General features: G+C 40.4%; 1 protein-coding gene across 2 annotated transcripts; it reads right to left on the reverse strand.

The window, feature by feature from the left end:
• Nucleotides 1-1,194: 1,194 nt before the first annotated feature.
• Nucleotides 1,195-26,695, reverse strand: Foxg1 (forkhead box G1). 2 transcript variants are annotated; one of them, XR_013439054.1, is made up of 4 exons: nt 25,968-26,695; nt 19,243-19,330; nt 18,675-18,748; nt 1,195-1,859 (listed from the first exon to the last, which is right to left on the reverse strand). XR_013439054.1 is itself a non-coding variant. In XM_005322723.3 (3 exons), exon 1 carries the CDS (start codon nt 24,668-24,670, stop codon nt 23,204-23,206), a length of 1,467 nt encoding a protein of 488 aa, XP_005322780.3. In that variant the 5' UTR covers nt 24,671-25,343; the 3' UTR covers nt 1,195-1,859; nt 18,675-18,748; nt 19,243-23,203. The 2 variants fall into 2 exon arrangements, 1 of the variants encoding a protein (XP_005322780.3); XM_005322723.3 differs by lacking the exon at nt 25,968-26,695 and having other exon boundaries at nt 19,243-25,343.

Raw genomic sequence — 26,695 nt, forward strand, 5'->3', positions numbered from 1 at the left:
CTTGTAAAAGGAACTGAAGTCCAATGAAATGGAGTTCCCTTCCTCATCTCTGAGCCATATTTGATTAGGTTTTTTCCTACTTGCTTCTAACTTTCCCTTATCTGTTTTCATGGCTAATTTTTTTTCTGTCAATGTATTAATACTTTCAATTAGTTTAAATCAAGCTCTGCTTGGGAGTAATTAATCTGTTAAGATAGTTTTGCTTTTTTTAAAAAATAGTGTTCTGTAGATACACCTGATTTCCGGACCCACAGTGCCACATCCATGCATGGACATATGAAAGGTTGGTGGAAGGCAAGGAGGTAGGTAGTGCCAGGGACTGAACTGCAGTGGGTTGTGTTCCATGCTTTTGTGACTATGTCAGGGTGTATTCTAATATTGAATATAACTAAATTTTTTTTAATTCAAAGGAAGAGGAAACATAAGAAACTGAAGGAAAATTAAAATATTGCAGTTATCATAATAAAATTCATTAAATATTCTAATAAAAGATAACTTTGCACATTTTTTTAAATTTGTTTTGTGTTGATTTTGAAGTTTAACAAAAGACAATCTCATCTTGTGCTTTCTTTCTTTCAAATTTCTCCTTGGTACCATACTCCTTATAAATCTGTAAGAGACTACAAGAACTGAAATAATTCATTCCAGGATAAGATAATGTACACTAGAAAGTCCTACTTACGAAAATTGAGTGGGAGTATATAATAACATAAAGAAATGTTTTCATTTTCTTCACTTGGGATAAGAGCACTATATCCACAGGATTCAATTAACCATCTTAACGCCAATTTAATTGCTAGGATAAGCTCTTCAAACTTCCCATATAAGAGGTACCAAGTTTCTTTATAGGGTTACCAATCCCAACCCCCATGTTAAGCAAGAACTCTTGCTCAGGAAAGAAGTGTGGCCAAGAATAAATAAAAGCTAGAATATAACATCAGGAAAAGATGGTGCTGTAGTACTTCCAGCCTATAAATGAAAAAAGTAAGTTTTGTTCAAGTTTTGTGCTGCCACAGAACCATGAACTTAAAGAGTGAAGTCCAATGTCATAGTCCTAGTGTTCCTTCCACCAACTAAGAAAATGCCAAGAGGAGCACTTTCCCACAAATAAGTGTGGGCTAGTAAATGTAACAATAAAGTTAATTAATCCACCAGAGTGCTTCCAGACTGGAATGATTCACTGAGACAGGAACAAACGATTTTTATTCATTTATTATTATTTCTTCTTTATCTTTGGAGCCAGAAGGTAGCAAAATGACCAAGAATACAGACATGGCCAGACACACCATGAACACCTGTAATTTCTAATTACTGGGGAGGTTGAGGCAGGAGGACTGCAAGTTTGAGGCCAGCCTGGACAACACAGCAAGACTGTCTCAAAATAAAAGAAGTGGGGAATGTTCCTGGTTTTAATCCCTAGTATACTCCCCCAAACACACATACACACACACACACACACACACACACACACACACACACACACACACAGAGTATTCTGAATATTCTGACATGGAGGAGAGATCTGGATGAACTTAAGAAACCTACTATTAGTTTAGAGTCTGGAGGATACTATAGGAGAAAATATTTTTTAAAAGAATGCTGGAATGTTTGGGGATATGGCTCAGTGGTAGAGTGCTTGCCTGGCATACAAGAGGCCATGGGTTTGATACCCACTACTACCATCCAAAAAAATTTTTTTAAACTGCTGAAATAACTTTTTCTTGAAAAATATCTTCCTCCAAGATGAATTTTCTGCTTGGAAACTGGTTTGATATCAGCATATCCTTGAGTAGATATCCTTGGATGCGAAGTAGAAGACCATGGCAACCTTCGTTGTACAGACCGATAAAAAAAAAAGTCTGAAAGTAACAACATGAAAAGAACAAGAAAATGGACAATCAGTAGAGGTAAAATTTCTTAATAAGTATAGAGAGACACAGACATCAACAGGATTACAAAAAGCAAAAATAATTGTTAAAGTACAATTAATACTGTATAACATTTTAATTGTGATATTTCAGTACATTGTTAAGTTTTTTTTCAAAAAATCCATTTAATTGATAACAAATGAGAAAATGCCACTGGGATATACAATGGCTATTGTGTTCCTGTAAAAATTTGGTAAAACCTGAATACCCAAGCTACATTAAATAAAGCAAAAAAAAAAAAAGAACACATGTGAACAACTTTTTATGTATAATCGAGCATATACAAAGTTTACCTCCCACATACAAACATACACAAATCTGATGACTAAAGAAATTAAAGGAATTTAAAAGAAAAATGGCTAAAAGAGTGATTGGGGTGGATGTATATTATAGACATTAAAATTTAATTATCTAACACCATTCAAATCTTAGAAGTTGTACAACTGCAAAATATGAGACATGGAAAAGCAAACTCACCTACTATCATGTTTTCACTTGCTTTTATTTAGTAACAGTAACAAGCCAAACCATATTAATGAAGAAAAATATTTTTTAAAAAATCTACATATTCCACCCATAATAAGATATAATAACTATGTAGTAGAATGAATGAATGAATGGGGAAAAATCAAAGAGGAATGAAAATTTCCTTGTGTCTCTACTGCTACTAAGTAACAGCTCTGAATACTGGTTCAAAAGCTGTACTTTTGGATAGTCACTTTTGGTTCATTGTTTTATTTCCAAAAACTATAATTTAATGGTATGTGAATAATAAATAAAATAGTAGACCATTAAACATTCCTAAGAGTTTAAAATGATTATTTCAAGAAATCACCTCAAGCTTGTTTGTTATAGTGGAAGAAGCTTGGTTTTAGAGAACACCTTCTTAGTCCTATGTAGTTATATTCTGAGACAGCATTTGACTTTCAAGTCCTACAAAGTTACTACCACGAGCACCTATTTTGGTCATGTAACTGCAAATTTGATGAGGGTTTTATTTTTTCTACAAACAGAAAATCAAAAAGAATAAAGGATCAGCCAAACCTACAATCTTTTCTTTAAAGTTAGGGGAGATAAATCCCTGTTGTTTATTATTTGAGTGGGACGTTTGTCTACAACAATTTAATGGCAGTAATACACAAAGATGATGGTCCATTTAATCTTGCACATTTTTTAAAGTGAAAAACATACTTAGAGCCTGAAAATTACCTGTCCTGTTTCACAGGTTGCACCTGTATTGCTGCCACACATCTGTGGAAGTGCAATATCAGCCAACTGTTAATCAAGGATCACTTCCCTTCAAAGTGACTGATGATCCACTGTTTAAAACGCTCACAAAAATAACTTCTTCAAAAAGTGCTTCAAGGGTTTCAGACACATCTTACCAGGCCTGCTAGCTTCATGTATGTCTGGAAGCTAATTTCTTGTTAATATTTAAAGAACAAATGGCTTCAGAACAAAATTTAAATAATCCATTACATTTTAGAAATAAAATATTATTGGCATTATTTTCATCTCGATTGCAAGAAATGATAATGTCCAAGATTGGCTTTTAAAACTGTTAATGAGCCCTGGCAATGTGAAAAAGATATGGATTAGGTAGATGTAATGAGATATGATTAAAGGGTGCAGGCAGTGAAGGGTGTTGGAGAAATTCTTTTCAGAAAGAGTATAATTAGTGTCTGATAAAAGTACTTAGTAGATAAGATTTTTGAAGAAGAAAGGTTAAGATAAACATATACTTTATGACAAACCTGCTTAATTTTTCCCCTTTGGTTCTCTTACATACTCAATATTATGTTGAAGTTTCATACATAAATAATGTTTGTCGAATACTTGATGCAATTCTACCAGACAATTAGAGTGTTTTAATTGCCAGACACGGAGAGCAGAAAATGTGTTGAAACATCTTATTCCATTTTCAGTGTACATTTCTTTGTTGATTTATGTAATGTAGCTAATAATATGCAACCTACCCTGGTTTTAAACAAACAAATGAACTTTTAGAAAGCTCTCCATAAGTTGCTAAGCAACTCCAAAGGCACATTTTATTAATTTAATAAATAACATTTAGATGACAAATCCTTAAGGATGATTTCGAACTCCACTGTAAAAGAAGTAGAAAATACAAAGCAGGTACCCTTCTGATTTTCCTGTTTCTAAGGCCTCAGAGCTAGGCAGGGATATACCCATCTTTGGAGTTACATCTGTCTCACTAAGCAAAACGTTTTTTCAATTGAAATTGTTGTCATAATAGAAGTTAGGTCCTGGGACTCATAGTGGGTACCTTTCCAGAGTTAGAGATCATGTTTCATTCTCAGAGGGTTTCAACCTCAGCACTATTGACATGTTGGACAGGAAAATATGAAGTTTCAGGGAGCTAGCCTGTGAAATGTAGGGTGTTTAGCAGTATCCCCATGCTGTACCTACTAGATGCCAGTAGTGGAAAAAGAATTGCTAGAACTATAAATTTCTGCAGACATTGCTAAGATGTCCACAGAGGGTGGGGTAGGAGGGCAATATCACCCCCAGTTAAAAACCCCTTCAACTGAATATAGGTAGATTAGCTAAATACAAAAAAAAAAAAAAGTCTTTATCTAGCATCCCCTAACACTATGAATAATGAAGAATAAGGAGGTAGTACCCATTTCAGTAGTACTGGGACTTTTGTTCCATTTAACACTCATTTCCAAGTTCATTGTTTCAATATTATTTCCACTGTCTATAAATTGAGGGAAGAAACCGGATGATGGCTCTAACTATAACCCCTCTCTAGCAATATCATGTTCCAGAACTGTACCAAAATATTTCCTCCTACTCCTTTTCTCTCAATTTTCTGTATATCCAGGAGCTAGATAGAATCATTTTTAAAATAAATTTCAACATTAAACATACATCCTTTGCTCAAAGGGCCACCACAGTTCTTTAATTTTTTTCTATTAAACATAAACTCCACTGCATGATCTTTAAGATTTTCTACAATTTACTATTGAACTCCCTCTAATCAAACATCTTTATCATTTTCTAATTTGACCACCGTTATCCTTCACACACAAATCGCTTACATAGCCCAGTCTCCATATATGATATAAAAAGGATAAATTTGTTTTCTCCATTAAAGTTGTCTTAATTAATCCTTCCTTTACTTATCAGTATTATATTTCTGTTAAAGGAATGACATGACTGCAAATTAATGTGAGGCAATCATTTACTGAATGTCTTCAATATGCCAGACACTGAACATTGCTTAGTGGCTGTTTCTTTCAATTTACATTTCATTATTTATGCCCAACTAGATTGTAAGTTCCCAGAGGATAGGAACAGGTTTTATTCGTATCCCTCTGGCATCTTTTAATAACGATGCTAATAAATATGCTTTACATTTGATTAGCAATTATAACCTTTCAAATTACTTTCACGGTTATTGGCTCATCGGTTATATGATTTCACTATTTTACAATCAACAAAAGCAGGACATAAAATGACCTAGGGGATAGCCTATAGGCTACACAAGTGGTGCTCAGTAAAATATGCATTTACTATATGCTGGCTGACTGAATTCAGTCTTACAATTTCACGACCCTAAAATTTCTCTCCTGGTTACAAAAAGTTCTTATGGTGTTTAAAAACAAGAACTGCTGAATGATGCAGGAGACACAATATGGAAAAGACATAAGGTTGACAAAGGTTAAATGTAATATAGCAGCAGGAAAGCAAAAGAGAAATCTCTTAGCTTCTGCTTCAAATTGGCTATAAAGATGAACTTCATTTCATAAGGACTTGACCTCTTACCAGGGAAAGTAAAATTGTATTAAAAGAAAACAAAATGGGAAGGAAAAGTCTTACAGAAAGGTTAACTCCCAAATTCTAAAAATCATGGCATTTTACCTCATAAGTTAATAAGTTAAGAAAATATTTTCAACAATTCTTAGGAATCTCCTGAAACACGTTTGGGGAATTCTCTAAAATAATTTCAAAGTAATTGTAAAAAGCATGTATCAGTCTCTCAAATGAATTCAACAAAACACCACAAGTCAACAAGCTGATTAGACACCCACTAGCCCTAAGCACCATGAGCCTAAAGAAGATATCTTTTCTATCCAGTAATCTTTTCACCATTTACTGCATACCTACTAAGGGTAGATGCTGGCCTGGGCCCTGGCGGGGGAAAGAGGCTGAAGCCTCTTTTGCTAGTGTGAATTTGTGCAGGGAATTCAGAAAAAAAAAAAAAAATAGACCCACCTCCCGCCCCCCCAAAAAAATGTGTATGTTGGGCCTTTCGCTATACCTTTAGTCTTTTCAACTCTCAACTCTAAGGAATTGAATAAATGGAAGAAAATTCGACAATGAAGAAAACAAGTTAAGACCCCGCCAGCCACCCTAAAGATGCAGGAAATGGCTCTCCCAAGCGACCCCAATCCACGTGACCAGGCATAAGTGCAGGAGAGCACCGGGTAGGGACTGTAGGGCCAGTGGGGAAGAGGGGATGCTGAGAGGGAAGGTCACGGCCTGCCGGGGAGGACCGGAAGTGCAGGGCCACCCGTGCGCAGGAGGACTGTCCCTGAGCTGCGCGCGACTCTGCACTCCCGGCCCCACGCGGCCTTGACTCAGGGGATCCTCCCACCACCACAACGTCTTCGCATCACCTCACAGCGAGCTTCCTGCAAAATAAGGGATTTTGGAGCTTTTCCGGAGGTTCCCAAGCCTGGTGCTAAGCTTGACCTGAGGTTTGCAGGGTCGAGTCCGCGCTGTTCTCCTGCGTTTTCTCAGAATATCTGCACCCGGAGCCACGCAGACCAAGGACGGGGAGCCCGGCGGAGTCCGGGCCTGCGGGGCGCCCCGCGGGGCCGACTGTGAGCGCTGGCCGGCCGGGGAGGGAGGGGACCGGCCCGGACCGTGGAGACCTCATGGGGCAGGCCCTCAGGAGCGCCGAAAATGAAAAAGTGTCCGGCCCCGGCCTCGGTGGGGTTAGTGGGCAGGGGCGCTTAATTCCCGCCGACCCCCTTCCTTCCCCGAGTCGCGCGGCGGGCTGCGAGCCTGGCCGAGGACCGGCTCTGGCCGTGCGCTCCCCGGGCCAGGGCGGCGCTCCGTGAGCAGCCGCTGCAGCCGGGGCCGGTCCCAGAGCTCGTTTTGAATTAAATTATTAAGAATAACGTCTTCTCCAAGTTTTATTTGTATGTTTGCTCTTGTTTTTATCCAGGGTGTAGAAAAGAAGCCAGAAACTCGGAGTCTGTCTGCCCTCGCCCTGCCCCGAACCAATTCTCAAACTCAAGCCTGGCCTGCAAATTCGGGAACTGGAGAAAGGGAGCTCCTCTCTTTTTCTACTTTTAATCTCTCTCTTCCCTTTTCTACCCGCCCCCCCAACCCCCCCCCATGCCCACGGAGTCGTTCCTGCTCCCACCTGCGTCCCACACACTTTACTAGCACATTTCAGGAGTCCCTTACGTAGTCCACAAAACAAAACTTTCACATGGAGCCTCCGCACTTGTCAGCATTAGGTAACTGACATCGGAATGGAACTAGACAGTTTTTCTTTTTGCTGGTCTTCCCATAATTAAAATTCACCGTCCCTGCGTGCCCCTATTTGTTCCCAAAGGCGTGTTAGGGGGTAGGGGTGGAAGGGGTGTTGCTTTGGCGCTGAAGTAAGTCTTCACTACTTGGTTTATAAAATCAGTTAAGCTTAGCCTAGTCATACTGAGAATTCGGTTGTGAGAAGGGAAAGGCTTTCCAGATGATTTTTCGTGTTGTTAAACTTATGGCTCTTTTCTCACCCTCTATCCCTGTGCGGGTCCAAAGATGGAATAGAAGCTTTACATTAATTTCAGAGGGTCCTATGTCCCAGAGGAACCCTAACTCCTAACTCTAGTCCTGCATGCTGCCCCCTACCACCCTGGGAATGGGAAGAAGCCCTGGATTGGTGACTGCAGAACTGAGTTTCCTAACAACTTATGATTGTTGACAGGGGGAGGAGGGAATGGAGGAGAGAAATGGAAAGGAAAAGAAAAAAACATTTGTGTTCATTTACACATTTCCTGTGCAGAACAAAAAAGTCCCACCATCAGCAAAAGAAGTCTCTTCCTCCAAAATAGCAGCCAAAGAGGGAAAATTAGAATATGCATAAATTCTTTCATTTTCATTCGCACAGAGCATGATTTCCGGCAGATTTGTATTTAAACTGCTCCATTAATCCCAATCTCTGAACAGCATTTTACTTAGCATCTTCCCCAAACTCACCTAAAGCATATTACTCTCCTCCCACTACCCTAATTCGGAGCTTCCCTTTTCCCTATTCTGCCAATGAAAATTTCATTGATAAGGTTGTAACTTTTTCCTGTCCATTGTTTCCCTTGGACTGGACTGCTACATTGAACCACACTTTAATGCAAGTTAGCTGCTGCCTGTGAAGCTGACTGCAAGTGAGAGCCTAGTGGAAAGTATGTTTTTGAAATGTATACATAAAAGAAAATAAATGTGATAAAACCAATAGACTTCTGCAGATCCATGCATGTCATAGAAACATTTCCTGTGGTCCCCAGTTATATCTTTTCACCATTATCAACAGTTAAGATGCTTGGACATATCCACACCCCAATACCCGCCTCCACAAACCCTTTTCAAAGGAGCTTTATTATACAACGTTATTCAGAGGAATATTGCACTTCACATATATTCAAAGAGTGCCAGTCCATTAAATCTCCCTACAGCCCATTACTTAAAAAAAAAATTTTTTTTTTTTTTTGCTTTGCCACTTAAGAAACAGAGCTGGTGGTATCTGTCTTGAAAAAAATCCTTTGTTGAAGAAAACGTTAGGGAGCATCATTTAAAACCATTCCTTTTCTGAAATACTGTATCTTGATTTGGGCTTACCTCTCCTGTCTACTCTTCTTTTATTTAATAGTAAAATGTGAATGTTTGAAATAAAATTTCTACATCTTGGCTTAATGAAAATGTATACAGATCTTAAATTCTTTCAACCCTGAATTCCTTGCTCTTACACATCCCAAGACAGAAAGAAAACCTCTATTTGCTTCATAATACAATCTAAGCAGAGTGCAGTCGTTCTGGCTTTCCTCCAATGTTAGCATATTATAAGTGAATCCCAATTTATGGTTAAAAAAGTTAGAAATGCTAGTATCTGTTTAGTTTTCCATTTCTATAAAAAATGAGCACAATATTTGAACCATATGCAGCATAGTGTGTATACTATGTATGCATAATCCTTTAAATATATGTTTTACATTGACTAAAGATTTATTAAGATATTAGGCTATAGAAGCCTATTAATTTTGTTAAATGGGTGCATAAACTCTGCATGCATGTGTCTATATGACTATCACTATTTGTGAAATAACTATTTTCATTGTTTCTTTACTTTGTCAAATATTCCCATTAGTTTCTTTTAGTTTTGCATCTCTCTATTGACTCAGAAGTTTCCCCATGATAAACAATTAAAATGAAATTCTTAAAATATAGATACTGGAAAGCCATACTTTTGAGTGCAGTTAACAACTAGGATCGAGGGTCACTTTTATTGGCAATGCTGAATCCTTTGAATTATCTTGTTGAAAAATGATAGTTTGTTTCTTAATTAAAGGAATTATATTTTAAAAAAGAAATAACCACGGTGAGAGTGTTTTCCTTTAAATGTTATTTTAATTAGAATTAAATTGTATATGGAAAGCTCCAATTCAATTTCACATTACAGAACTATACTTCCAGGAGAGTTGAAGTGAATTTGCTAGGCGTTATTAAACCCCAGGCATGGAGAAAGCCTGGGGTAACCATTGAAGAGGAGATCGATACACAGTTGCAGCCAGAACTGCTTTCTTCCATTGCAGATTTAGAAAGGCAAGAAGGGGCTGAACATCACTTCAGTGGATTTATCCTCAGAAATGAAATCTCCTTGTTTTTCCTAATCTTTAAAGAAAAATGTTCTCATGAACTGGATTTTTTCCCATGCTTTTTAAAATGAAGAGACTAAAAAGAATTTTTTTTTTAAAAAAAAAGGGATTTTTCAGCTTCCCTACAATGAAAGGTGAAGAGATACAAGTATGGTACTAAAGCAGGGAAGTTGCATCCTCCTCCCACTTCTTCCTTTAACTACTCTGATTTTGTGTTATAGATTGTGGCGAGTTTGAAGACGATAACTAATTTTAAAAAAAACCTCTGGGATGCCTTTCATTTTGTAATGTTTAAGGTGTGCATATTGTGTTGTCTGATACGTTTTCAGGGATACATTAATTTGCAGGAAAACAGCAAAGCAGATGAATGGTATTCCTTCCCTTATCCAGAACTATCCCTTCTTCTACTGCTAAGGTCCTCCTCCACTTGGTCCTAGTCCCTGGGCTGCCAAGGAATTTCTCTCCCAGTCTCTGCTTTCCTCTCCTAACCAGTTTTCTTTTCCCTCTCAAAAATGAAGGCAATTACCAAACAACCTGCTTTAACCTTAACATCTGTCTGCTAAATATTGAATCTAATCTCCCCCATCCATTCTTTATTTTTATATCCATTCAAAGTGGGTAGAGAGAAAGACCTGGGGTTTAGGAGATGGGGAGAAGAGGGTTGGATTAATGCAGGTATAGGTTCACAAGCAGTTTCTTTCCAGCCTAGTCCTAGAAACTGGAGACTGTTCTCTCACTTAGAACAATAAACTTTGGTAGATTACAATTCACAAAAGCATGCCTCATTCCTCCTGAGGAAATGGGATTTGCTTTACTTGCAAGAGCACTATCAATTACTAACATCTTCAACCTAATGTCACCCCTTCAATTCTATTCCAATCCTTTGTTGTCTTCTTTACATTCCTCTGTCCCTAAAGGAATCCAGAGTGCATCCTAGGGGTTCTAATCTCTAATTTTTTATGTTCTACCCTGTAGGCTACGTTCCTTGGAATCAGTGATCTCTTAGGACTCACAAGAACCTCAGTCACTCTGCCTTTCTCAACCTCCTCAGCTTTGTGAACATTGTTTCCCAAATATGACCACTTGTCTATTCACGGGAAGTGCTCCAGCCAGAAAGCACCCCATCCCTTTACACATCTGCCTCTGCTCCACTTGACTGATTTTGGAATGACATCTTCAGAAAACCATGTCCATAGCAATGAAGGGGAATGGGTACAAAAGTAGTCAGTGCAATTAAAAAGACCTACCATGTTAACCAAGGTAGTTTCTATTAGAAACTAGTTGGTCTGGAAGGGGTCATTAATTTAACCATCACAACAAGAAATCAGAGGAGTGCCTGCCTGCAGCCATGAAACACAAATTTCACACTGAAATGGATTCCATCTTCATTCTGTTGGCCAGAGACATTATTTTAAGGATGTTTCTACTATTATTATTTGCATTGTTAAGTTTATTTTTGTCATCATTATTGCAGTTTTTGTTAGTTTATTTTTGTTGTTGTTGTAGCTATTACACTTTTCAGCAGAAGTTTAGGAAGATTAGTCAGATTAATTAGTTTATTAGTAATTTTAAGCTGAAAACTAATAATTAAGCCAAAAACTATAAATGATCAGGGGTGATTCATACCAATGTAGGATTTGGGAGTAAGAAAATCTAAATTTTGGATATAAAATTTGGCAGCTGTGAAATAAATAGGACTTGGGAATAAAAAATAAGGTAAACGAATTTTTTTAGTCACACAAACAGTTCCCCTCCCCCAAATTCAGTATGAACATTCTGTGATTTGCTTGGTAAAGGAAAAAAAAAATCCATGTCTTTTTGTTGATAGAGAACAAAGATCCCACATATGTTCTTCCCTTTATTTTCACTTTCACATAGATTCCCTGTGCCCAGGACCATCCTAGCATCTAAGATGACTCCCCTCCAAGTGGGCTTTCTTCATCTCTTTGCTCTTGTTACACACCTCTCTGAAAAGGATGCATCATATAAGACAGGTATACAATTTCAACCCTCTCAGACAGATTCAACAGAATATAAATTCAATAATGCAATTCTCTCCACAACAAGCTCTCTGCTCTCTTTCAAATATAATTAATGTTTTGATAGTGTAGTTCTTTAACTACATATATACACACAAAAACAGACGCACCCTCTAGCTTTGCTATTTGTGCATCTAAAACAGAAATGGATGTAGCTCTTCAGTGACTCCTAAAATTCAACTCAGTCAGCCCACAGAAGAAAACTGTTTAAAAGGAAATAACTATTGGGTATCTGAAAATGTTTTCTAAAAAATTAAAGAATGTATGCTTCTAGTTTTAATAATCATTTTAATCAAATTTCCTAGAAAATAAAGAATATTCTGAATTGATAATCTGATTCAGAGATGTAATAGATAACAGTCAAAATCAACAAAAACACTGTTCTAAATCCCTGATTGTCTTTTCCAGGTTTTGTAATGGAAACAGAATTTCAACATTTTCTCTTTTATCCGATTGGGGCTAAATTGATGCAACAATGATAGCAAAACTACAGTGACTTCCATAGGAAATGCTTATTCTGCCTCAGCTCTGTTTTAGGTGAATTACTTACTTAATTGCTATCAGTTATATATAGACCACATTCATATGTGAAATAGATGGTCAGAAAGTCACACAGATGTAGATAACAATATGTCCAATAGGAGTTAAATGAACACATTTTGAGCTTCCAAAGTTAAGTGGATTGTGTCCCTGTTATGCCATATCTCCAAACTGATTATAATTTTAAGAGAACAAACAACCTTACAGATTATATGCACTACATATTTTCTTTCTTAGATAAAGAAAATAAGTAATATTTAATCTGATTTTTTAAAAAAACCTTTAGACAATGTTGTTATTGAACTGAGAAGCTAGATATGTGGATCCAATACAATGATTTCCAAACATCATAGCTATTTTGTTTGACATGTGAATATATATAAGGTGATGGCCAAGGAAACATTTTACACATTTCTTTTCACAATTTTTTTTTAACAAGGGATATTTTGGAGAGATTTGTGGGTTTTTTAAAAATTCTTTTCAAAGTTTACTTTCTTAACTCTTCATAGTTAATGTTTGGAATTGTGAAGGAACATAAAAGAATGAAAATGGAAGGGAACATTTGTGGCTGATTTCAAATAGATCTTTTTACTGAATGGAAAACAAAATATTTCCCCAGAGGAGTTGTGCAAAAAAAAGGGGGGGGGTGTGATTCTTCAAGAGCTCACTCATAATTTTTGTTATTGTTTTAGATGGTGGCCCACCAGGGTTCCTTTCTCATTACTTTGCTCCAAAATGTTTTCCTTGAAAGCATAAATTTGGGGCCAATTTATGACTTCACTCTCTCACAGATTAACGTATAAATATTAAATGTCCAATTTAATATTTACAGGCTTACACATTCAGCCTCAGTACAGGACTAATAATTACAGGTTTACAGATTCAACTTCAGTACAGGACTAAATTATCAACGCATTTGTTTAGTATAGATAACTAGATATTTGCCTCTAGAGAGCTATAAACAAATATATAAGATAAGAATTTTACAATATTGATCACCAAGGATGGGTGAGCCATTAAAAAGAAATTCTTCCTCAGACTTTTCCTACTTGTTTTGATTTCTTTCTTGTGTTTCCTTTCTTCCTATTTGTTTGGGACAGACACGACTAATTCTCAAATGAGGTTTTGTTTGGCTCAGATTAATATTAAAGAAGATCACACACACGGCTGAAAAATATTGTTATTTTTCCTTAATGGGGAAAATTGGACTCCCGCGTGTCAGATCTGTGGATTTCCGAAAGGCAATGGAAATGGTACTGACATCACTTTGCACTTTAACAATCGGATTTGGTCAGGGTACAAGTTGTTTGTTTAACCCGACAGCTCAGTGCACCCCGTCGCACGCTTTGCACACTCATTAAAACGATTATTCACGACCTGTCGAGTGTTTTCGGGTTCATTCACAGGAAAGGCTTGGAGCGAGGGAGAGCAATTCAAGTCAACACTGTCCACTACCCCGATGCACGTGAGGACGAGCTGGTGTGTACGAGGGGGGAAAAAGACGAGGGAGGGGTTGGTGAGTACGCCTTAGCTATAAGACCTGTTCATCGATGCTCTGGAATCTCAATATCTACAGAATGCCAAGAGTGCTTGGTCCTACAGGGCCCATTCCACTAGTTTAGCTTCAAGGGCTTGGCACGGGCACAGAAATATAAAATATGGCAAATAAACAGACTCCAAACTTTGCCTCTGCTCCTCCTTTCAACCTTTGGAAGAACTTTACGTCCCAGGACTAGCCCACCTGCCAGTAGCCTTCAAATGCAACACCACCTCTCACAGCGCAGACGCTGAGGATAAGTACTTTCAGGAAAAATCGACAGGGTGAGGAGTTTAATTCCTTTTCCATCTTCCAAGGTCTTTCCTTCTTAAAAAGAATTTGGTTAATTGCCTCTTTCTATATTCCTTGCAGTGACTAGGAGGAGGAGGGCCTTCTCAAAAAAAAAAAAAAAAAAAAAAAAAAAAAAAAAAAAAAAAAAAAAAGAGGAGAAGAAGAATAGGACCTTTTAAAGTATTTGGTTGGTAGATGTATTCCAAACTATTAGCATGCAAGGATTCATCCTTCATGCTGGGAGAGAAAGTCCTAAAGAAGGTGAAATCCTGGATGAATTAGACTATATTTTGTAATGGCAATAAGAGAAGCACAAACATGAAAAGTGTCTTATTCTCCCATAATTGCCTTGTACTTATAAAGGGCACACTATATGGTCTTTAGGGGTTTGTTGTTGTTGTTGTTGTTTGATTGTTTTTCTGTTTCTTCAAATGAGAATGATAAACAACATTCATATGAGATATTAGTTGAAGAGAAATACCTATTTTCATAAGATATATGTGCTAGGTAACAGAATATATATATAAATGCATACAAACATTTAATAGACTCAAAAACTCCAGAATGTCTTGTTTGGTATTAAGTATCCCTGGCATAATTTCGAGTTAACAGTGTTTTAAATTGAATGTCTTATATCTATGTTCAAATGATTGCTCCTTGTTTTTTCATTTATAGCATTAGTAAACCCAATGGCCAGCTCACTGTTATGAGGGTAAGCCAAATGAGTCAATTCTCACTCATGATTTTCATTCTATTAAAGCTGATATCATAAAATCATTTTTTTCTATTTTATTGAGATGAATCATCAATACAATAGGTGAAGAAAATTGTGGAAGGTTTCAAGCTGCAAGAGATTTTAATCAGAAACAAATTCCTAATTGCTAAAAAGCAAGTATGAATAAGTAATTTTGTAAACTCATTGGGTTGCTATAATTCACTATCAGGTTTACTTAAAATGGATCTGTCAAGTATGTTTCGCTTCCCACATAAGCACCTTCATTAAAAGCAACCCACGATAATAATCAAGAGGCAGATGCAGAAATATGTAAGTAAATATCTGAAAGCCTCTGCATAAATAAACACAAATCAATGTAGTAATAGACAACACTATTGATGTAGGAAAGATCGATTTTAGTCTTCCAACCTGCAATCAGAGCTTGCAATGTATAATTAAAAGTATATTTTTCAACTCCACTAATACTACTACTATTGGGGAAATAAATAAATAAATAAACAATACTTGCAGCGAGTTCTACCTTTCTACTTTATCTTTTCTAGAGTATTTTTGAAGGGGTGGGAGGAGTACTCTATTTTTTTCTAAGGAAGATTTGCCAACCTTTAAAACTACATCATTAATTATAGAAATTATTAAAGTATCAAATAATGAAATTACCACCTTATTCTTGCTCTAAATTTTCAACCTTCCTCCCAGCCTCTAATTATTCATTCAGCACAGTGTAATAGAAAAAAATACACAATAGTGCTCATTAATTTAAAAAAAAAAGATTTTTTTTTCAACTACCATAGTACCTTTAGGATTAGAGATTCTTTGGACCTTTTGTCAAAATGAATGAGAAAGATGTCATTTCCTCAATATACCATAAAAGCTTTCTCACCTATCTCTGAGTATATGCAAACATAAAATAAAAGGGGGAACCTACATAATTCTAAAATTGATTTATATAATGACTGCAAAACAAACAGTGGCTGACTCAAAGAAATCAAGCTACATTGGATTTCTAGAAATTCGCATCTAAAACAATGTTTCAGATTTGTTAAGAATTAAGTTTTCCTTTCAAGAATATTTATCCCTGGAGGGCAGAAATGATTTAAATTAGCAAGCATGAGTGTGTGATGAATTTAAGTATTTAGTTAGGTTCTGGAGAATGAACATAGTCTTCTCATTTCTTTTTAATTCGTCAATGGAGATGCTTATTTACATTCATCCTTGAGTCTAGGCTTCTAGAGCATAAGTCTTTAGAAGAATTTCCTACTTAAGAAATTCAGCTACTTTCAAAGTGATTTTCCATGAAATATCACCACACATAAATATCGATTTTGATTATCTTTGTCATAGTGCATGACCAAGCATTCTGCTTGACGACTCTCTTTCCCATCTAGGGCCAAGAATTCAGGGGCAACCAGACCCAAAAGGAAAATATCATCAGTTATTGTTTAGGTCTAATTTAACAGATAATTTAACTTCAAACAACAATGATCAGGTCATTAAATTTCAGAGGAATGAGAAAATGAAAGAACTGAGAGACAACTCTCCCTTAACCCCATTACAGTTTTTAATCTTCCTGCTCAATCAACGGAATCAAAAACACCTATGCAGGAAGATACTCCTTAAACGTTCCTTAAACACACTGCCTCAAAGAGTTGGATAATAGGAGATGAATTGAAGGAATAAAACTGAAGACAATGATTCCATTCCGGTAAGTGCTAGCAGTGTAGGAAAAGCCAACTGAAACAGATTATAAACATCGGAACATGCCCGGTATTTGAGCACGCCCTTTCATTCTGACTAGGATCTCAAACCTTTGGCTTTTCCGTAAGGGAAAAAGATCATATGTATTAGGCAACACACCACGAAAAAGACCTTCACAAATATAATTTTTTAAATTACTTGTTATATATTATTTATAATCACAATTTCAGAATTTCGGATTATCTTAAATTTCTATAGAGGACCGGGTGAGTACGGTGTCAAAGCTTAGAAATTAGCGAGGGAGGGGAGCCAAAGGGAGGACAGAGGTGTCCCAGCTCTATTCTGCATCTCCCTTTCCTTCCAGTCGCCTTTCCAAGGCTGAAGATGACCCTGGAGAATCTCCCGCACTTGAGGGGTAATCTGCCCACCCACCCGAACCCCTGCCTTTGTCTCCCCGACCCGGGGTCCCTCTTGCCGCTAAGGAAATTCCTACCTCCGAGTGGTTTTTTTTTTTTATTTGTTATTGTTGTTGTTTTCCTGTAAGGGCCCTCACCTTGGACCACAGGCTTGGGCAGAGAAGCAAAACGGGCAGAGAAAGTCATAGGGAGGGAACGGAGAAAAGACGTTTATTGTAAAGGACACGTTTTGATCAACTACCAGATGAGTGCTGAAAACTGCACCGGGTACACAAAAAGAAACAACTTTCAGAGGGAGAAAGAAAAGATAAAACCGAAGACTAAGAAGAAAGGGGAAAAAGGTAGGGATGCGCGCCAGCAAGGTTCTGGAGGAGTCAATTTTCCTGGCAGCAGCCAAAGTGAGCTACTCAACTCAAACTCGACTTATCCTGGGCAAGAGCGCCCTCGCGTTGCTGCTCCCTGCGCAGCGCCCCGCTGCACCCTCTGCGGGAATCGGTGCGGCAGGGTCCCGGGATCGCCTGTCCTCCCCAGCTGCCGCACCGGCGTCGCGGCCCCAGCTCAGTAGCCTGTTACTTCTCTACATTTGTAGGAGGGGGGGGGGGCACGAGAAAACAAGCCGCCGGGCTCCTGCCCTACGACTTGGAGCCCCTCTATGGTGTCACCTCTGCAACTTCACCCAGGAATCCCTGAGGCGTGGGAAAAGCCAATAGGACATCACAGCAAAGCCCCCAAATTCTCTCCGGGCGGAGCCAACCTGCGTCTGGCGCGAGCCCGCAGACACTCTGGGACAGCCAGGCTCTCGAGCATACATCGCTTTCTCCTAAGTGCGCATTAAGAATCAATTATTTGCCTGAGATTTCCAAAGCCGGGAACTGAGATATTCCCAGCAGGGACGAAGACAAGCCCAGAACGGTGGTGCTCATTTCCCTAGTCTTTCCACGAGTCAGGGAAGTCTCCCACACCCGTCAGGCGCCGCACTCGACTTGGAGCAGGCCGGCTAAATTTCGTAGGGACTCTCGTCCCGACCCAGGCCAAAGACTTGGAGATGTAGGGCCAGCTCTGGGGGATATTGGAAGTGTTAGTCTGAAATAGGGGGAATGAAATGTTTATTTATAAAAAAAAAAAAAGAAGAAGAAGATGATCAAAAGGAAGAAAGAAGGAACTTCAGAGAGGTAAGTTCTTGACTTTGGAGCAAAGAGATTTATCTCAAACCGGGAGAGCAAATAATCCACATTTGAACGTTTAAAAAAAAGTCCTGTATTTCTCGCAACACCCGTAAGACTCAGAAATTTCCATAAAATGAATTACATTAGACTTTCGGGTCTATTTCACTCTCCCACCACCTTGTCCATATAGATTTGTCTTGTTTTCTATTTCCCTTTGCCCTAGGATGTACCATGATTTCTGTCAACGTGGAAAAGTCACACATTCTTTCATCTACGTCTGTTGGTAGCCCACTCGCTAGGAACATTTTTCAAGAAAAGAGAGACACAAACCCAGGAACCCAAAAAGTCGCGGTTCAAAACTGTCAAAAGCAGTCGGACATACTCCCCACCTCACCCAGTACCCTCGGAAAGGCACTTTCACTTACCGATCTTGGGGTAAGAGCTCTCCCAATTCTTTGGTCTTTTCCCACGGCATCCTTCAGACAACCTCAGGCAGAGCCTTGGGTGGAGGGAAAAAAAAAACAAAGAGAAATCGGGAGGGAGAAAAGAGACAAAACACAACACTACATTTTATATTTGTCAGCCCTGAAGCCTCTTGGCCTACATCCTCAGGACCAGAGGAAAGTGTCAGTTTGGGGGACAAAAAGTAAGAGGTGGATTTTTTTTTTTTTTTAAACTACTGGTGGTTGGGAGTGGGGGGTGAGGGGTCCTGGAAGGAGGGTTGGGAATGATGATTGGGATGAAGAAAAGAAAGCTTTCTTTCTTTCTTTCTTTCTTTCTCTCTTAAGGGAACAAATGAACATTGAGAACGAAGTACTAATTGAAAGATCTTTAGCGCCTTTTAACTCTTACAGGTAGGTAGCTCTTAGGAAGAATGTAGATGTGTGTGCGTGAAAGAGAGAATCTAGATGACCCTATTCTTTCCACATCTCCAGGATCTGGCCTCAAGTAAAAACATAAAAAGGGGGCAACTTTAATTCAAATTTCACCTACCGTGCTTGTTGGATTGGATGCGCAGATTTTCATGTTGGAGAGTTCCATCTGTCTGGCAGAAGCTGAAGTGGTGTTGGGGGCAGGTTATCTGGTGAAGTAGGAATGTACAGGAACCCCGCCCTCTAGGCACAGTTACACAACCCCAGCAACCCCTCTCAGCCAGCTTTAAAACCTCTAATGATCTTCACCTTCACCCTTTGTTAGCCTAATTCTCCAACAGGATTTTAGTCTCAAACACAACTTTAACTAATCATAAAATTAATTTCTCAAAAGCAAATTATTTCAATGCATGCAAATTCCTCAACAATGATGTAGAAAATACACTTCATACCACGCTTTAGAGTCCTAAATATATTAATTTATCCACCTATTTGAGTGAAGTATGTAACAAATTAAATATATATTAAAATCAATACACTGCAAAACACATTTTTTGCCTCTCTATCCTTGATTTGATGCCAGTCAGAAACCACATGAAGGCTACCATCATCACATGGATACTTGTGTTAAGTATTGTTAGTTCTAGACTTTATGTTCATTCGATGCCCAATTTTATAACATATTAGGAAGAAACATAGTTGGAAAAATTCCTTCACTGCTCCAGTTTACATTACTTTCTCAGTGTTTTATATATTAATAGTTTAACTTTATACCAGATAAATTCGAGTAAAACACTTTAAACCTAAATGAAATGAACTATATTTGGAGATTTCAAGTTTTAAGCTGTGGTCATTTTCAGTTTGAAAATCTCAAAAAAGACAATTGCTATTTCATTAAAACTAATTACAAGTTTGAAAGAAAATAATCTTCAAAAAGTTTTGAAGTATTTTTCTGGCATGAGTTAATTTCAACTGCCAAAAATTGGTGACAAACAACACATTATGCAAAAATGTATAAATGCCATGCCAGACTGTCATGTGTGAGTTTTGTTGTTTGTTTGTTTTAGAAGATACCTTGAGGAATGATAGGATAATCAAGGTAAATGAAATGTTCACATTAGGCTTCAGGAGGCCTTCACTTTTTTCCTCTGGATACCCCCCTTCTAGAATGTCTAATAACCACATTTCTAATCATATCCATTGTATATGTAATTTGGACATGTGTCCAAACACAACTTCTACTTCAGTACTTAGTTTTAGGAATGCAAAGAAATGAATTTTACCCTTGACTTCAGAATACTAAGTTTGCCATTGAAATTCAATTTCTATCATCCAAATAAACACATAATCACAAATAAGTATAGGTATTTAATTTGACCAGAAGAAAAATACCCATGGAGAAAATCTCCTATATCTCTTTATCTCAGTACAAGAGTTTGACTTTCTTATAACTTTGGAAGGCAAAATACTGTATTACCTCTCTGGTAGCACATTCTCATTCCACAAATAAAATCCATGGCAAAAGCAAACAATAAATCATCACCTTTTTTCCAGCTTAAACACATGCCTTTCTTGGAGCTATTTTGGTTTCCAATTGTGTAATGGGGATTTCCTTTGCCTAAGATCAGCATTTGTACTCTTTTTAATCAGTCATAAATTTGGCTTTTAAAACAATAATTTGTGAAATTTTCTTTTCTGCTTCATTCTGAAGAACGGTTAAATTTCAGGAAACAGATCTTAAATGAATCTGTTTTCATGCTAAGAAAATAAAATCATATTCAGTCTGCTTAAAAGAGATAATTAAACTAGTTGGTCTATTTTTTGCCCATTCCCCATTTATGTATATTTGGTTCCAGCTCTTTTTAAATTTTCCTGGCACCTCGAGCTTGCTCCTTTGCTCTTCCCCCATCTCATTCCACAACCCACACTCAGATTTTCCAATATTAACTATTCTACATTTCAAATCCACTTCAGTCAATTTGCTTGTCCCCAAAGCTGTTTTCTTTTTTTCTTTTTTTCCCCTCAGAGCAACTCTCTGTTTGCTGATAACATCTTAGGGACAGATTATTTTTCATTGGACCCATTGTAAGAAGCAGCCAGCTTATTGCATTACTGAAGAACACATTTCAAACTATACAACTATAACAAATGAACAACTTGTCCTCCATAGATTCTCCACAGGATCCAATTAGTTACTGAAACTTTTACTCAGGTTTTCTAATTTTTTTTTTTGAATTATAGCATTTGGGCTTTCTGAAACAATTTTTAAAATGTTTTCATTTTGTTTCATATATATGCATATATGCATAACATATGCATATTGCAAGTTAAAACAAAATTATGATTCAGTGTAAGCAAAAGGAACAAATCTCTAGATTAAATTATACAGACATTTAAAAGAGAATCAAATAAATACCTCCATGTTGTAAAAATAGGGGGAAAAGAAGAGAGGTTTTACTTCTGAATATTTAGAATTTTAAATTGTTATAATTTAAAATTAAAATATCAACATTGATCTGCAAGTCATTACAACAGGTGATCACTTCAGCAAAATCTATTGCAACTTCAGCACATCTTTATTAGAACTCTTTCATTGTGGGTAAACAGCCACAAAAATAAATGCTGACTTAGAAAGTATAAATACAAATATTTAAACAAAAATGTTTGCAGCATTCATAGCGCAAATTGTACCTGAACTGAAGGGCTCTGTGTGTCTATATATATTACATATGTGTTCATTATTCACTTCTATCTAACCATATACATATATTTATTTATAATTTGCCAAGTGCTATAAACAAGATACCTGAAACAAAATATATAAAAAGCATTCTATTAACTGTTTTAAAATAAACACAGAGTAAACAGCTATGCACATAAAATTAAATATCTCTTTTTGCTGTATATCCACAAAAACTTAAAAGATATTAGCTGAAAAGCCTATACTTTGTTTAGAGCTAGTGTTTATTTAATAGCCTGCTCCTGGTAAAATTTGCCCACAAGGGGGAAAAATACTATTTTCATTTTTAGATTCTCAGTTCAAATTAAAGGAGCAGTTTAAATTTTAATTTGGCTGAAAAAGCCTTTGAATTCCCTATAAATTGAGTGGTCTTTCAAAAATTAGCTCTACTTAATAAAGAGACAAAAGTATCAAGATATATATGAATTTAGCCTATTTTTTATTTCTGTGTGTTCATAGTAAACATTTTTGTAAGTGACAAACACGGGCATATGACCACAGTATCACAATCAAGAAATTTTAAGACAACATTAACAATCACTCAAATTTATGCGGCATTTGCGCAACACAGGTTACATATTTGCAAGGTTTACCTATAAGTACAATAGGTATTAACATTTCACTACATTTAGAAAAAATAAAAGTGACCTGTTAGTGACCACATACATCAAAATATACACAACACAAACTGAAGGCAATCATTAATTTTGTCCCCTTCCGATTCAATTGAATGGGCAGTGTTGCCAACTGAAACAACTTTCCTTTTTTGTTTGTTTGTTTTAATACTTAGTATACCAAGTGCATTTTCTAGAATCCAATCTTTGGTCTAAAAGTAAACAAAAGAAAAAAACAGTTCTTTAACGAAAAGGACAAAACAATAAATGGCCAAAATAATTTTCTTGGGCACCTTTACTACGAATGCTTCTTAAATACAAATTACAGTTTAACATTTTAAAACTCTCCCCATAATTTAGGTTGTTCTCAAGGTCTGCGTCGACCAGATAAATCCATGATAACTTATAATACTGCACACATGGAAATCTGGCGGCTCTTAGAGATAGACTTGTCAGGTTTGAGTGAAATGGCAAAGCAGTCACTATTTAGATACATATTCTACTATAATTTTGACTTCCAAACCTTATATTCTACAATGTATTCTCCCCACATTGCACCTCGCTGACACTCCACACCTTGTTAGAATAATAAACAACCCTAGAGACTGAACAAACGTACAGAAATGAGGGGGGGGGGGCTTAATAAAAAATACCTGGACTTATTTTTAATTATCATTTACAATGCAAATGTGTGTAAAACGTTCACTTACAGTCTGGTCCCAGGGATGTTAATGTATTAAAGGGTTGGAAGAAGACCCCTGATTTTGATGTGTGAAATAATCAGACAGTCCCCCGGACAGTCCCGTCGTAAAACTTGGCAAAGAGGGTCTTAAAGACTCACAGGGCAGGGTCGAGGGGGCCTGCGGCGACGTGGAGGAGGACGCAGCCCTGGCGCTCATGGACGTGCTGCTCTGCGAAGTCATTGACGGGTGCGGGACGTGGGGGAAAAAGTAACTGGTCTGGCCCGCAAGCAGGTTGACGGAGCAGGGGTTGAGGGAGTAGGTCCCGGAGCAGGGCACCGACAGGCCGCAGGGCACCGAGGCGGCGAGCGCGGCGGCCGTGAGGTGGTGCGTGGCGTACGGGATCTCCCCGTTGACCAGCCGGTCCACACTCAGGCCGTTGGCTGTGGAGAAGGAGTGGTTGTTGCCCAGCGAGTTCTGAGTCAACACGGAGCTGTAGGGCATGGGGTGGCTGGGGTAGGCAGACGTGGTGCCATTGTAACTCAAAGTGCTGCTGGCGCGGGGGTGGTGCAGAGACAGGAAGGGCGACATGGGCCAGTAGAGGGAGCCGGCGCGGTCCATGAAGGTGAGGCCCGTGGAGGTGAGGCGCGCCCCGCGTTTGAAGGCCAGCTTGGCCCGCGACGTGGTGGAGCGGCGCCGCAGCTTGCCCGTGGTGCCGCCAATGAACACGTCGTCGCTGGACGGGTCCAGCATCCAGTAGTTGCCCTTGCCCGGGTCGTCGTAGTGGCGCGGCACCTTCACGAAGCACTTGTTGAGGGACAGGTTGTGGCGGATGGAGTTCTGCCAGCCCTGCTTGTTCTCGCGGTAGTAGGGGAAGTTCTTCATGATGAACTCGTAGATGCCATTGAGCGTGAGCCGCTTCTCCGGGCTCTGCCGGATGGCCATCATGATGAGCGCGTTGTAGCTGAACGGTGGCTTCTCGTACTTGCCGTTCTTCTTCTCGCCCTCCTTGCCCCCCTCCCCGTCCTTGCCGCCCTCGCCCGCCCCCTTCTTCTCCTCCCCCCCAGCGCCGGCGCCCTTCTCCTTCTCGTCCGGCCCGACGGGCGCCAGCTCCCCCGGCCCGCCGCCCGGCTCGCCCTTGCCGCCCAACCCGTCCGCTTTGGCCCCGTCCAGGGCGGCGGCCGGCGGCGGCGGCGGCGGCGGGAGCAACAGCTGTTGGGGGCCCTTGTCGTCGTCGGCGGCGGTCGGGGCGCCCCGCGCCTGGGGGGGCTGCGGTGCCGGGGGTGGCGGTGGTGGCTGCTGCTGCTGGGGTGGCGGCGGCGGTTGCGGGGCGGGCGGCGGAGGGTGGTGGTGATGGTGGTGGTGGTGATGGTGGTGCTGGGGGTGGTGGCTGTTGTGGTGGCCGTGGCTCGCGTGGTGGTTGTCGTTCTGGACCGCCTCGGGTACCAGGCTGTTGATGCTGAACGAGGACTTGGGGATCATTTTCACCTCTTTCCTATCTCCCATGTCCAGCATCACCCAGTCGTCGAGGGGAAACGGCGGCGGCGGCGGTGGCGGCGCGGGAGCCGAGCAGCGGCGCGGCGGGCGGCGGTGACCGGTGGGTGCCGAGCGGAGCGCGGGGGGCGCGGGCGGCAGCGGCGGCACTGAGCGCTCCGGCAGCAGCGCAGTTGGACCGCAGGCTCGGGCGCTGGCAAGTCATGTAGCAAAAGCAGCAACCACCCCTCAGGAATTAGGAGAAAAAAAAAACGGGGGGGAAAAGAAAAAAAGAAAGAGAAAAAAGAAACAACCACCGCCCCGGGGGTGAAGCTCCCTAGCTCCCAACTCTACTTCTCGGTCTCCCCCCCACCCCCCGCTCCCCCCCCCTGCTGCTTCCTCCTCCTCCTCCTCCTCTCGCAGCAGCAGTCACAGCAGCAGCAGCAGCAGCCCAAAGGGGGGGAGAGCCGGGCGGCGGGCGGGCGCGTCCCGGAGCGGCCGCGGCGAGGCTGGGGAGACAGCGATCGAGGCGGCTATAGCCACAATTAATTTTCCGAGCTACAGGCGCACACTAGGGCTGTAAAAAAATTTTTGGTTTAACCTTTCCTACCGCTGGGCCAATCAGAGCCGACGGCGTGCAGGAGCGTCTCTCTCACAGTCGACCAATCGGCGGGGCCGGGTCCACCCACCCCCGCCCCGCCCGCCGGCTCCCGCCCCCTCGGGCGCTCGCCTCCCCCTCTCTACGGGCCTCGGACCTTGCGGCCGTGCGGAGCCGCGTAGGGATACGCCGGCGGGAGCACGCTGTGCCGCAGCCCCGCTCCGCGCCCCCTCCACCCCCTCCACCCCGCCGGCTCTGATCAACCGAAATCCCTCTCCTAGGGCAAATATCTCACATTTCCGGCTTCCTTCTCCTTGTATTGGGTCATTTTCGTTTGAGCGTCAATATTTGTCCTTATTGATTAAAGTTTGTATCCAATTTTATTTTTAAACGTGGGGGTGGTGGCGGTGGAGGGAAGAGTGGGAGCGCAGGGAGAGGATGCTAGGAGAGGGCTGGAAATGGAGGAGGAAGAAGCGAGGCACTACTTTTTCCCGAGTCGGCCCTGCAGGCCTGGGTCTGGCATTTCTGAGCCCGTAGGAAAATTGTGTCCCTTTTAGGTAATCTTCTGCCGAAGGTTCGGATCTGGGGGTGGGGTGGGGTGGGGTGGGGTGAAGGCCCACCCTGGTGGGTGGAAGGATGTCCTCTACGTTGTGGGAGGAGGGCAGGGGACAGGTTTGCGAGTGGTGGGATAAGGAGGAGGAATTGGGCCGGCGAGCGCGAGGCCAAACCGGGGTTACTTACTCGTTTCCTGCGGCCCGAGCAGCGGCGAGCTCGGGGCTTCGGTGCCGCGGGGAAGCCGGGCCTGGGGGCTCCGGGTGCTGTGGCGGCGGGCAGGGGCTGCTCAGTGGTGGGCGCCTCTGATGGCCTTCCGAAATGAGAGGTGCCCAGAGAGAACACAGTACCAAACAGTCTTGAAATAAATCAGGTAACACATGCTCTGTACGTGTGTCTCTTCTTTCACCTTCTCTCTTACTCCAGACCTTCCCTCACGCGCGGGGTGACTCGCTGTCGCTTTCTCCTCGCCGCTCCAGCTTCTCTTCAGCTTCTAATCGGAACTGGAAGCTGGTAGCCGCGAGTGAGCACCCTGGAAATATTTTCAGTTTGCTTGTTGACATTGGAGGGAAAATAAGTGGGAGTCTATTTCTTTCCGGGTTTAAAAAAAATCCTTCCTATTTCTCAAATGCTTTTATTTTGTAAGGACCTGAGTCCTGAAATATCAGTATGCAGAACCCAGCCCTTACCCACCCTGAATGCTGCTGAATGGCATGTAAGAGGCCTTGGGAACGTGGATCACACATTCCCAGCTTCTGGGGCTTTGGGACTGGAAAGGTTTGAAGGTTCAAGTGAGCGGCAAGATTGCGATTCTGGGGCTTTAAAAGGATCCCGTGGCCAGGGGCAGGGCTAAGGCCCAGCATTTCCCAGGGATTGGAATTTACTACGGAGCACACTGATCAAAGGCTGTTTCATTC

Source organism: Ictidomys tridecemlineatus, chromosome 5, assembly GCF_052094955.1.
Source record: "Ictidomys tridecemlineatus isolate mIctTri1 chromosome 5, mIctTri1.hap1, whole genome shotgun sequence".
Lineage (NCBI taxonomy): Eukaryota > Metazoa > Chordata > Mammalia > Rodentia > Sciuridae > Ictidomys > Ictidomys tridecemlineatus.